The 13,743-nt window shown below is 38.8% G+C and overlaps 1 protein-coding gene and 1 long non-coding RNA gene across 2 annotated transcripts in view; one reads left to right on the top strand and one right to left on the bottom strand.

Annotated features, from left to right (window-relative positions):
* Positions 1-1,741: 1,741 nt before the first annotated feature.
* On the bottom strand, positions 1,742-5,670 carry LOC112961519. Its single transcript, XR_003252054.1, has 2 exons — positions 4,942-5,670; positions 1,742-4,376 (listed from the first exon to the last, which is right to left on the bottom strand). It is a non-coding gene; the product is annotated as an uncharacterized LOC112961519 (long non-coding RNA).
* A 389-nt stretch (positions 5,671-6,059) lies between these two features.
* Positions 6,060-13,743, top strand: part of LOC112961020 (guanine nucleotide-binding protein G(s) subunit alpha) — a 63,069-nt gene continuing 55,385 nt past the window's right edge. The window contains exons 1-3 of the mRNA XM_026055819.1: positions 6,060-6,083; positions 7,027-7,074; positions 7,157-7,276. Coding sequence (XP_025911604.1) covers positions 6,060-6,083; positions 7,027-7,074; positions 7,157-7,276 — 192 coding nt within the window. The remainder of the gene's footprint in view (positions 6,084-7,026; positions 7,075-7,156; positions 7,277-13,743) is intronic.

Consider the following 13,743-nt stretch of genomic DNA (forward strand, 5'->3'; position numbering starts at 1 on the left):
ATCAGTGCTTCAGTAATTTGCCTTTCTTGCTTTTTAACTTGGACAGAATGTTTCCGTCATCCCGTAAGTAGGTGTCTGTCTGCGCTTGCATGTTCCCATGGTATGTTCAGCTATTTATGGCTGCGTGTTAAGGTGTAGATGTACCTCATGTAGGTACGTACTGTACTGTAGCAGAACCAGCAACAGTAAAGCAGTTTGTAGTGCTTTTTCCAACACTTAAAAGAGAATTTCTGGAAGGCCAGTATGTCTTGTCTGTTGTATATATTATGTTGCATATCTGTGTGGAAGTGGTTATTCTTCAGGGGAGAATCGAACTGAGTTCTGGCAAGTCATTTAGAAACAGTCGCAACTAGATCCATGCAGCATAATTAATTTATAGCCATATCTTTAAATCAAAGTACACACTGACCAAATTCTTCAAGCTGTTGGTCTTTTTATTTTTATTTTTTCCCCAACATGCGTTATTTACAGAGAAAGTGAACAGTCTATCATAATATCCGTTCTTATTGTTTGGGGKTTTTTTTCTTCTAATAATAAATAATCATTGGTAACCCGACGGTACAATTTGGTGTTATCCAGAATCTTAGAGAAATAGAAATAAAAATCTTCCCAGTGAGGGGCYGGGGCTGCAAGAGGCAGAGGGCAGTGATGGAGGGGAGGCTGCGCTCAGGGTCCAGCAGCAGCGAGGACGCGTTGCGTTCGGCAGGACGCCCGATCCGTGTGCCGCCAGCGTTACTAGCGCGGCGTCGGCTGTCTGGAGTGCTTTAGGTTACGTTTTGTCAACTAGCCACATCTCTGGGTAACCGTTTTGTCTCGCTAGGTGACAGGGTTATCGAGAGCAAAGTATTAATGTGGTTAGAAAATCTCTTTCAATTCTGCTGCAAATTAGGACCCTGCTAAATCTTATTTCCTGTCTGAGAATGTACAAAGTTACCGTCGGCCAGCTGATGCACCGGAGCTTTTATGTAACAGTCCTTTTTTGTTCTTGAACTCTATAAAACAGAAAACCTCTTTAGTTGTCAGAATTATGGAGGTATCTTTGTGGTGTTACATAAATGAAGAGTCTGATTTGCAAAAGATATCCTGCGGTTGTGCTATTGCATTTTAACGGTCTTGTCTCCAAGACTGGTGCTTTGTCATCGGTTTAATGTGCATTACGTCCGCTTCGCGCCGACCCCTCCAGGCAAAGACACCGCATTTAGACGAGTAGCAATATTCAAAGCACACTCGCCTGTAAAGTGCGTGACTGCCTGTCTAGCTACCAAATGATGTTGTTTCAAAATAAAATCGGCATATTAACTTTTCAGCTCCAGACGTTGCTTTCAGTACATAATTGCCATGTGCTTTTGAAGGCAAGCAGAAAGGGGACAGCCCAGGGCTGCTTCCCTCTGCTTTTACGTTTGTCTGTAATATGTGAAAGCAAACTGTGATGCACCTGTGTTGAAACAGGATGGTGGTGTTTTTTCTGAGAAGAGAGCAGAGCCAAATGAATTGCTTTTGTAAGATTTTTAGTTTGGCTCTCGCAATATACTCACAAATTGATTCACTTAGTTGGCAGAGCTTTGCATGGGCAGGGGGAGCTTTTTGCCATGTGGAATTACTAYGACAGCAAGTCCAAGAGTGAGTGAATTTTGACAGTGCTTCAGAAATAAGGCTGTTTAGAARTTACACTGATCGCTGAGAGTGGCAGAGGCCAAGTTGTTAACAGCTGCATAAAGAAGACAAAGGCTAACGTGCTGTATTAACATTACATTATTGCATTTTAATACGCTGTATTAAAATAGTCTATAGATCTTTCTAGATGCATACATTTGTGATATAGGTTTAAGGGGAAACTTTCATATTTTCTTGTATTTGCAACAATCAGTAAATACTGCGAATCCTTAAAACTCTACAATAAGTTGGCAGCATAATTAATAAAGAACATTTTAACATGGTATTTGGGGATTGTTACATAATGAAGAGCCAGTTATTTTAAGTAGGAGTCCATGTGTCGCATGATATACTGTGTCCAAGCTGGTATACACTCTTCAGGATACCAGACATGCTCGCTTGCGGTGAAATAATGTATACATGGTATTAAATTGCAAACCATTACTCGGCATTATCTATCATGCTGCGGGTACACTTGTGAAAACCCATATTAAAAGACTAACTGGGAAAGAAAAAACAGATATATTTCAAAATGAATGTTAGCATTTATATCAGCGATATGCTAAGAATGTGTAAATATTTTGTATTCACATTATAAAAGCCTTAAGTATTTGTGTTCTGGGGTATGTTCCTGCTTGAGGCCATCTTCATGCTGGTATTAACTGGCAATCATAATTTACCCTTGTTAAAAGCCTTTTTCTGTTACGTATTATCTGATCAAAGTCTTTTTACTTTCACTCAAATGGTGCATTCCCCAGCATTAAATTCACCTCTTCAGTGCTCTTTCAGCATGTCTAATGTTTGGTTCCCAAAATGTTCTTATGCTTAAACCGTGCCACTTCCTGTATAATCCTGGATTTGGGGGAAATGTGGGCAGGGTTTCCCCTTACTAAGTTAGAGTTTCCCCTAACTTAGATAATTCGTGTATCTTGAAGTAATAGTCACACGTCATTTTGGCTGTCTTTCCTTCTAAAGGAAAAATAGTACTTTTTGGTGTTGTTGCCTCTTGCTCTGCAGGTTGGGGGTTTTTTGTGGCTCTCATATCACAGATTTGTGGGGTTTGAAGACGTGTCTCATTTCTGTTCATAAAATATATCTGATTTTTACTGGAGAAAATGAAGTAAAATATTCTATTCTGATTTAAAACTAAGTAGTTCTTTGTATTTTTATTTTTAATCTTATCAGAACTCTGCCTATTCCATAGAGTTTTGCAATGGAATATATGGCTTCTTAACCTGTAAATAATGAATATTTGATCAACCAACGAGTTCAAACTTCTTTTCCTTCAGGAATGTAGATAGGTGGCATAACAAGGTCACATATTTTCTTACGTTTTTCTTAATTCTTTTAAAATGTTTTGTTTTGACCCTTCATTCCAACCCCTGTTTCTTTTCCTTCTCTTACCCTGAGAGGTTTATACTGGGCGAGCTGAATAGCTGCTCTCCTAGAATGTTCTTTTCCAAACTTTAAATATTTTTTCCAAGTTCCCAGTAATGGTTATTCAGATTATCTGGAAGGTAAATCAGAAATGAACATTAAAATCAAATTAGTTTGCTTTCTGATAGTCTGCTTGGCTATGTGTTCATTGCATAAGGTTTGATAAAGTCCGACTAAAAATGCCATTTTTATAGTAAAGCACAGGCACAGGTGGAGAAGTTCTTTACAAAATACTGATTAGGTTTGTTTTCCAGGAATATTTGATTTTCCTGATCTTTTATGTCATTCTAATTTCATGTTATTTGAAATTAAAATGTCATCTTTTTTTAATAGTACCTAATATAGACTTTATTAGTTTTCCTGAAAGCTATTTGCAGCTTTCCTTTGGCCCATTTAAATATTGAAAACAGCAGGATTTGAGATTTTTCTTATAATCCCCAACTAATAGAGTTTAATACTTTGTTTGGCCTACCCTACACAGCCTAAACAAAAGTTTTAAACAAGATTAAAAATATGACCTTATTAACCCATGGCATCTAAAGATATGTAGCAGGCTTGCAAATACATCAGTCATCCACTAGCTGTGATAGCGTGATGGCATTTCTCATCTAGTCAACCTGTGCCAGAGAAAAAAACATTTTGGGAGACTGGCTTTTTTTTCTCTTGCAGTTTTGGCTGTTGTGCTAGCACTTAGGAATAAGAAATGGAAAAGAACAAATCCGTTTCTAAGGTGAACGTTGTACAGCCAGTAAGCAATCAGCCTGCATGGGTGCAGAAAATAAAGTTCAATTACTTTTTTGAAATTTGAGGTGGAACATGCTGTGGTCCTCAAAAATAATTCTGGCAGTGCAAATGGATAGCAGAGGTTGCATTGTAAGAATAGTGAGCTTTTATTTTCTGCATTTCCTCAGTCCTGGAATAAAGTCAGTTGCAAAGTTTCATTTTTTTTTTTTTTTAAAGATGGTTAGACCAGTGTGCAGGCTGTTGGATGAACGAGTGATGAACACGTCGCATTCCAGAAGAAAAGTATCTCATTGTCATGGAAAATTTACACTTAGTAAACATTACAAAACACAAAACGACATGATACATTCATTGCCGTGTAACAAGATTCCTTGTTTACTGGGCATGCTATAGGGCCATGGCAACACAAACAGAAATAGGAACTCTGAGTGTTCCTGTCGTGAAGATGAGGATGGTTATCGAGCAGTTTGTTAATGGCTGGAGTTTTGCATCGCTTGGTGTCCGTTACCGCCTTACGGTGCTGCTGGTGGCTGGAGGAGGATCTGTGAAGAGGTGCAAATGTGACAGTGTGACTAGACCTTAAAATAAAAAATACTTCAAAGTGGGCACAACTTTATTGTATGATATATGAGAGTCAGGTAAATGGGCATTCAGGTAATGTTTTGAGAAAATTGTCCGCAAGTGTTTTGGGGGAGAGAATGTAACTGTAGTTAGCGTAAAATTAGAAGACTTTCTAGATTTCAGTCTTTTTTTAATGATGTTCCAAAATAAAGCACAATCATTTAATATAACTGAATTTTTTTTTTTTACTTAATCCTTTAAAAATATCAGTGCCTTGCGTAACTTTTAAGCATATCAGTAGTCCCTTTGCTTTCAATAGGGCAGAATGTGGATACATGACAGGTTCATTAAGTTCAACACCTAGCTGAACATTGGAGTCAGAATCAAGCCAGAGAAACTGCTTACACTGTCAGTGATAAACATTTCTTGCTTTATAGCATTATTTACTTTTTTTTAATGCAGGAACTTTTTTTAACAGTCAAATATGACTGATGTTTTTGCAACCATATGTGTCCTAACTGAAAAATGCAGTGTTTTTACACCTACCTTAAGTCTTGCTATGTGGCATAGAGAGCTTTTTAAGTCTTAGGCCAGTGGAAAAGATTGAAGATGGGAAGGAAGAGGGTGAAAAGGCCTCAGTTTCTCCCCCTTTTTCCTGTCATATTTATTTTCCTTAGTTCAGTGCTTCTGGCCTCTCCTGGCTGATTGCCTTGTTCCCATCAGCAGTGCCAAATCCCTGAAGCAAAAAACTGGTAGTCTTCAGATACGGCGGTGGGGGATAAGGTGGTCTGTAGGTAGACCCAGGATTCCACTGAAACCAGGAACTGACATCTGTCTGGTTATCGACGATATCCCTTTCCTTCGGCATCAGGCTTCACCGGCGCTCCTTGCCCTGCCCGAAGGCTCGGGAAGGCGTGCGGTGGCCGGCGGTGAGGAGCCGATGCTCGCGGAGATTCGCGTTTCTCTGCTCGGCGGCGTTCGGTCGCCGACTCGGGCGTGTTCGCTACGGCAGCGAAGTCATCCCGAGCGGGTGCTTTGATGCTGCTGTTTGCTTTCCATCTGCGAGAGCAGACCTCACGCTGCCGTCGTGTTTGAGCAGCTGTGGGACGTGCAGCAAGATCCTCCAAGGCTGAAATGCCGCGTAGCGTGCAGCTAGCGTGGTGCTGGCCTCGCTGACCCTGTCTTTCCCCAAAGTTGTATTAATCCTTCGTCTGATAAGCAGAATTCCCACCCCTCGTGGACGTCTGCGTCTGCCCTGTTATTTAAGCACTACGTTTTTTCTGCTGTTCTGCATTCTTGATTGGTGAACGTGCTTTCGGTTTCACTTTGTTTTGGTGGTTGTGAATAATTGTAGAAAGGCAAAAGTAATAAAAAGCATTTGCAATAAAAGTGCTTAACTCAGTAAAATGAGGTTTTCAAGCTGTGGTCTGTATACTGGAAAGTGTGAGCTCTGCCTTTTAAGGGATAAAAAGGCAAACTTACTGTTAGTAGCTTTAATTCTCTGTTCAGGATACTGTACTGGAAAATGCCAGGAGTTTTCAAAATGAAAAATATTAAAAATAATTGGTATACGTATTCAGATAATGAAAGTGTTTTGTAAAACATAATTTAATGACGATTAAAAGGTCACTGAGACAATTTTTTTTTTTTTTGGCAGCAATTACATGGCTAATTTGGTTTACCTCAAAGTAATAATTTTATATTGTGTATAGCAAAAAATTAATAATGTAAAAAAAATTGTCAGTGCTCTACAATTAAGTTACAGTTTACAAACTCTAAGCTAGTAGTACCTTTAGGATGCTAATTCCTGGTTATACCAAATGTTTGACTATGCATTTCATTTGATTGCAGTATTTAGCATTGAAAATAACTCCTGTCAGATTTGCAAACAGCATGCATAAAGAACGGCACAAATATAAGAGAGGCAGTAGTTCACACTCTAGCTTGCTTGAGCCTCTTGCGCCTTTTAATTTGGCTGCTGTTAATCCCAAATGAAAGTGCTCACATACGGTATTCAGAGTGCTTTTCTAGCCTACTCTGCTTGTAGTTAAAAGATAATTTTACATATTTGGATTAGTTCTTTATTATTATTTTTGGGTTTATGTCCAAACTGCTAGTTTGAGCGTCTCTGTCAGGTTGAGTTCTTTGCTCTAGCTTTTTCTGCTCTGACATTATTTTCACGCTTTAATTTCTGTGTACTTTGCGGTGCTTTGGTCTCTTTTCATTTGTTTCTGCTTTTGGTAAGTTACACATTTTTTTTTCTACTTATTTCCAGTTTGTGCTTTTCTAAATAACTTCCAAGTATTTGTAGTATTTTACATTCAAGTGAATCCAAATCTGCTTGATTTTGCAGAATATCTTAGTTCCATTCTATCTAAGCCTTCAGTAAGTTTTTATTTAAGCATAATTAGATACTGACTTTTGAATACAAATAGATGCTATTAAGTAGACAAGTTGTGAGATATTTGATTGGGTCTATCTACAAAAGTATTCAGTGACCAAGAGTAGTTTAGTCAATGTTAACAATATAGTTTTGATAGAATACTTTCATATTTGTGTTCTGCTTCAGAAAGATATTCTGCTTTTATGGCTTATAAATTCAATTGTATATTTTTTAATTGCAGGGAGAAGAAAATGAAAATTCAGGATATTAAAAACAATATTAAAGAAGCTGTAGAGGTAAGCTTACAAGCAACTGGTTTTTTACTATTCAAAGCTAACTGCTCAAACACACTCTGTAACAATATTTTTCTCTCTGTAGACAATAGTGACAGCAATGGGCAATTTGGCACCTCCAGTTGAACTAGCCAATCCAGAGAACCAGTTTCGAATCGACTACATCTTAAATTTAGCTAACCAGATAGACTTTGACTTCCCACCGGTAAGTAAATAATTCTAATTGGCTGCAATCGTGCTTTTTTTATAAATGATTATTTTTCACCCTGCTGTAGTACGTATTTATAAAAGCCGATGTGCCGCTCTTTGGAATTGCTACGGTAGGTGTCTTGTGTAAGTGCTAATCCAACAAAGGGTGTAGCAGCACAGCTCGAATATTCACATTGATCCTTCGTGAACACAAAGACCCTTGAAATAATCAGCTAGCGCCGATGGGCAGCGCTGGCAGTGACGTCTGGATGTTGCTGGGAATTGCCCTGCCCAAAAGGGGGGCAGATAGGCACAGCAGTCAGTGGTGACTAGCTGGCATTTAGGGATACTGTATTTCTCTCTTTTGGAAGAATGGTGGCGTTTTCTTGCTGATTCAGGCGTGCTCTGTGACAGCTCTGTCGGACAGAATTTCTGCGAAGCTTCCACATAGCGTGTCCTTGCCCGTGACCCTCCCAGCGCTGGTTAATGATTCCAAATCCCGGCAGCCCCAGAGTACATGCAGAAAGTAAAAGCATTTGTTTGGCGATACAACTTTGTGTCCCCTCGGTGTGATACAGCTTCTACTGTATCTCAACCAGGCAAAATACTTTTATTAATTACTGTGAAGTACTCATACTTGTAATAGTACAGTAGTGTGATTCCCAGGTTGTATTCTCTCTCTCTCTCTCCCTCTCCCTCTGCAATGCTCCAGAGGGCTGAGGGCAGGAATTGTGATGTGTCAAAATCACGATCCATTTACACCACAGTTGGGTTTCAAGGAGTAGTCAGCGCCAGATGCTTGAACGGAAAGCGCAAGTGCAAATAATAGTCCGATGCAGGATAGTTTGCACCGCAGCAAGGTTGTGGTGACTCTGATTTATAAACATTATTGAACAAGCTAGCCTGGCAGTTATCTTTTGCAACTGTCACCGCTTCTGAGAATTTCTCTGCTTCTGTCAGCCTTTATTTGAAGGGGGGGGGAAAAAAAAGTACTTTGTGTATAAGGCTAGCACTTAGATGGAAATACTGGGAGTGTGATCTTCAAGTCCAGTAATTTTCAAAGTTCAACAAACTCAGAAAGGTTGACAGAGAAGGGCAAGTGTTATTATTCTGTAGCCCACAGAGTATGATATTAATCATTTTAGCCTAAAGAATCTTAAACAAATTAGACCATTTTGAGATTTTAACTTGACACCTCTTCAATTCTGGCACCTCTGTTACAGTTATGCACGAGAATATTTGGTCCCTTCATAAACGGTCTCCCCTTTTGGAGGGAGTGGGGGCAAAGAATTTCATGTTTTGAAGATAGTTTTAGAAGAATATTCGAGAGAAAAGACAGCAACTCCTTACTCCACCCTGCGTGCTCTGGAGTTGGCCGGGTGCCTGCAGCTCTCGCACTGCCCATTGTTTTGCGATAGCTCAGGTTGGGATCTGTAACAACGTCCTCACCAGTTCCTGAGAGCCACCTCTTACTGAAATACTTGATTTTCTCTTGTCTTTTCTATCTCAGAGAGAGGCATTCAATAGGACTGCAATGATTTTTTGTGTGTGTATTTTTTGCCTCTGTAAGCGTAGTGTAGTGATAAGGACTAAGCCCAGCATGTATACTTGTGTGTTAATTTAATTCACACGAACATGCACTGAAGAATAATCAAGAGGTCTGACCTGCTTTGCCATTCTGTTTCAATCTGAAATGATTTCTTCTTGGATACTCTTTCAGCTTTGCGTTGGTAGAGGCTTTTTCCAGGTGGAAAAAATGTTTTGCATGTGTTTGATATCAGAAAGAATATTCAGTATGAATTGCAGAGCAAACCCTTCCTAATCAAGGTGGAGGCCTTCTTGTAGGTAGTGTTTGCTAGTAAGGAAGTGTCAAAGCCAGCAGCCTGGCTTCCAGCCATCTCTCTTTAGAGGAAAGAACTGTTTCACAGTGATCAGTAACAGCCTGAGATCCTCATAAGATGCAGTACATTAGGGACCGCAGCGAGCTGCCCGCAGCAGTGTTGTACCTGCCTGTCCTGTGACGTGCGTTATCCGTTCGGGGACCCCGGGGCTGGTGCGACTGCGGGATGCAGAGCGGACAGAGCTTCCCAGTGTAGGTGACCGTCACTAGGCAGTCTGTGGTATTTTATGTGCCGTGTTGGTGGTGGCTAAAGAGAAGAGATATTCTTATCAGTTCTGTGAATGATTTCAAGTCCTGAAAGGAATCTTTGAAAATGACGTGTCGAATGGCACGCAACTTCAGGAATAAGGGTTATAATGGGTAGTAGTCAATAAAAGTAGTTTTTCTTTCCTGGAGTAAAAGTATAGTGTTAAAATTTTAAGCCCTGAGTCTACAGAGGTTTAGCCACGTGCTTAACCTTGGCTAATGGCAAGTTTCATTGACATGATTAAGGTTAAGTATTTCATACGTAAATGTTTGTAGGGTTGACATTTTGAACTGGATATTCATTAGCCACCAGTTTTGAAGGAGTATTATTGGCTGTCTCTGTCCTCAGTGATGATACAAGCTAAAATGTATCTGACTTCTGAGTTTATCTGCATGTAGGTTATAGTTCTTTGGCACCTGAAAAACTGAACCTGAATGTTAATTATGTGTATTAAATCAAGTTAAGGGCCAGAATGTCCCTGGATGCCAACTCTCAGTACATAGTASATGAAATACAAGATCCATGTTGACTTTGTTACAGGTTAATTAAAAGCACTTTAATCAAAAAATAATTTCCTGTAAGTGGAAAGAATAACCTTATGCTAGTTATACAGTGAAGAGTTACTTTGATGTATGTTTAATGTTGTTTAACAAAACAATGTCTAATTCATTTATTTGGTTGCGCGTATTCCCACATCACTGTTCTGTATGTGCTGCAGTAATGTGCTGCCCTTGGTATATACTGTAATATATGTACTCAGACCTCAGCAAATTTAAAATAATAGTTAAATATTCAACAGTCAGAAGAAAATAAAAGAGATACTGAAATTAAGTTATTTAATTACATTTTTTGTTTGTTCCTGACTATGCTAGTTTATATCAGATACGAACCAGCTAGCTGTGTTTTTTCTGTAGGGCGTGATTTTAACCAAGGCACCAGCAGGATTTTCAGAGTCGGGGAAGAGGGGGCATGAAGCTGACAGTTCCCTCTTCGCCGTTCTGCGCCTCATGCCAGCAGTGAGCATGCGTAACGCGGCGGCGGCAGAATTTCCTGAAAGCGGCTAGTCAGCATGCTCTTGGGGAGAAAAGCAGTGAAACACTGAACCGGCTGAGTCCTACCATCTCCCGCAGTGCTCTGATGGGAGAGTTTCATAAACCGGCAGCCGAACTGCTCCCTGCATGGGTTATTAAGGCAAAAGAGAGGAGGGGGTTTCTTAGTGATATTTAGCAGTACGTAATACTGTCTGTTTTGAGTTTTAGGACTTGCTTTCTGTCTCTCCCGTTTTCTGGCTGAGGAATCGTATTTTGGCTGTTACGAGGCCCTACGTCCCTCAGTGCACTGTCTGGTGCTGCTCTTCTCTGCTCAGTGAGAACATGAAGATGAAGAAGGGAGACAGAAGAGTCATGTCTAGAGATGTTCTTTGAGGGCTCTGAGGCCTTTTTAATTTTCTTAAACTCCCATTCACATTTTTCTAAGCGTTAATTTAGCAAGCTGTCCAGAAAGCAATGGTTCGAAGCACTGATTCAAAATCAAGCATGAATTTAGTACTGGGATTGTGGTTTTGTTTCATTTGGATTTTCTTTGGTTGTTTTAAATTGTACTCAGGCCACCTAATTTCTTTTCCAACTGCAGAAGTTTTTCTTTAGAATATAAGAGGCCTCATTCTTCTCACATACATGAAGGAGTAGTTTAAATGAAGTTTAAAATACTCTCCAAAGACTTCAAAATTATCTGTTGTACAGGTAGGGCTAGAATTAACATTTTCTCATCATGATGTCTAGCGGGATGTGAAAGGCAGAAGAAAGACTAAAGGAAGCCTAAACATAGTAGCTTTACAACACTGTGATGGTAGTGTAGATCTGGCTCTCCATCTCTCCGGGATTCAGATAGCAACTGCTGTATTCCGACGTTGGAGTGCTTTTCTTCTTCTGCGGCTCCATCTGCTTGCTTTACAGTTTTTGACTTCTAGGAAATGTGTGGCATTTCTGTGGAGTATACAGTATCACATTTAAAAAAAAAAACACGACTTAAAAATAATGGCGATACAGTGCAATGCTAGATTAAACATTCTCTTTGAAACTGAAAAATTAGTATGTTGGAGACTTCTAAGTCAGTACACTTGGTATTAGGCAATTAAATTTTTTGAATACAAGTAGTAGCATATGGAGGAAGGACGATAGTAGTGCTTACTGAAAGGAGTTTTGTCCACATAATCATGCTGATGATTTAAAGTATTGCGCTGATGCAAGAATAATATTTAGTCCTTTAGATGAGAACCAAAACCCACAAATCCTAACACATATTCTTGTATGGGAATACATCTTTCAGATTTTGTGCAATGATCATTTCCCAATTTTAATTCCCCCCCAAAAGAACTATTATACATCCTTCAGCTGCACTATATATATATATTTAAAAAAAAATTAATAACACTATATATAGTTGCTTTAGTAGCTTGTCTCCTGGTCTTAACTGTTTATAATGAATATTACTTTTTATTTTTCAGTCAGTTCTGGGAAACTTGCTTTTACTTACTGAATGAAAATGTGCCAAAAGCTTCAAAGAGTTTGACAGTTTCAGTAGGGTAGCCTGAAATGTGAAAGTACAACCAGCTGGAAATATTTATCATAAAATCAGTGTGTTAGAGGATGTAAAGGTGACACCTTTCTTGTGAAGAAAGAGATTTTTCTAGAGTGAAGAATAGAGGCTACTTTGAGCTTAAAAATGGCCATGTCGGAAGTTATTTAAAGGGCCGGTGTCACGGGTTGCACACACTCTGCACTATACGCATCTTCTGACATAGCTGTATTGGTTGGGATTGCATGAAAATAAATAAACAGTCCTTATCTGACACTTCTTCTGCTGGAAAAATCAACAGTAAATAAAAGAAAAACATGTAAGCACAGCTTCAAACTGCAAATAGGATGTTTTGCTAGGACTGTTTATGTTGTCTGGAGAAATGAGATGATGGTGGTAATGTATCTGTAGATCAGTATAAGTCAGGTAAAAGGATTTTGCAGGCACAGATACCTGGTGAAAACTTTTGTTTTTGAACATGGGAATGTAAATCACCTAAAATTTTAGTATTTTTAAAGATAGAAACACAGGTATGTTGAAAATCTGCAGAGAATGCTAATTAGTAATATTCCAGGCAAAACTACTGAATCCTAAGCTCTTGTTTTTATGTGAAGTATTTTCTGCCTTAGCTTATTGTGGGTTTCTAAAATAGCATGAGGACATAGTATCTTCGGGGGTAATACAATACTGTTCTGATTTAATTTTGCCAAATACTTTGCCTCTTTTTGGTGTACAATCTATCCTTATTATTATTAGGTTTATTGCATAGTCTTTTTCTTAGAGCAGGGTGGAACGGAAACAAGAGAACTCTAATCGGCTATGCAGAATCTAATGTTCATATGGGTAGCACTGGTAAATATTGTGGTTATCATACTGTTCACAGTATTGGGAACATCTTCTGGCTAAAATGATGGGACGTTCAATGATTAAGTCTTGCCAAAGTTTACCCCGACAGTTTGAATGAGCGCTGAGAATAAGGGAGAGATCATGCCTCCCAAGAGAAGTACTGAGACTGCAACTCTGGTTTTTCTAAAACATCACAGTGCCAGTTCTTTGTGGAAGATTATCTTTTTTAAGGAGGACCATTATCCATTGCCTTTTATTCAAGATGAGTTTTTATCATGGTATTAAATTGCCACTGACCAGTATGATGGGTTTAAGCAAGGAAAAAGGAAGTTGAAAGAAAAAAATACTGAGTTAATCAAACTGAACTCAGTTGAGATAGCTGAAGAATTTAATAATCAAGCTGATTGTAAATGTGCATTAGTTAAAGCCTCAGAAATGAAGTAGTAGTCTTTCTCTGTGGATTTATTGGTTTGGATCTGAAGGCATGCTGGAATTACTGCTGTTGGGCTAGTGTTTTACGATTATAAATAATATTAAGCCAAAGAAATTTGTAGATGGTTTATAAATTAAGAAATGAACTGTGCTCATCTATGAAATTCTCTAATGAAACAAGTAGAAAAGTTGTTTTGCTTGAGCAATTTGAGGTCTTGCTTGAGTTTGTGCTAGAAGTGCTTTTTTAGGTATCTCACACTAGCTAAATCCGCTAGGGTTAAGTTTTACTCTTTAATTTTCTGTGTAATCAGATTAACACGTGCTTTACGGGGACAACATGGTGTTTAAGAACAAAGACCTTACAAATCAAAATTTGAGGCAATTATTACCACTTTTCCATGAGGTAAAATGCAAAATAAAGGAAATTATGGTCATAGCTGAGGGTTTCAAATGGGTTTCCCATCCCTATTGTCCTTTGATG

The sequence above is a fragment of the Apteryx rowi genome, unplaced genomic scaffold (genome assembly GCF_003343035.1).
Source record: "Apteryx rowi isolate R43461 unplaced genomic scaffold, aptRow1 scaffold_0, whole genome shotgun sequence".
Taxonomy (NCBI): Eukaryota; Metazoa; Chordata; class Aves; order Apterygiformes; family Apterygidae; genus Apteryx; species Apteryx rowi.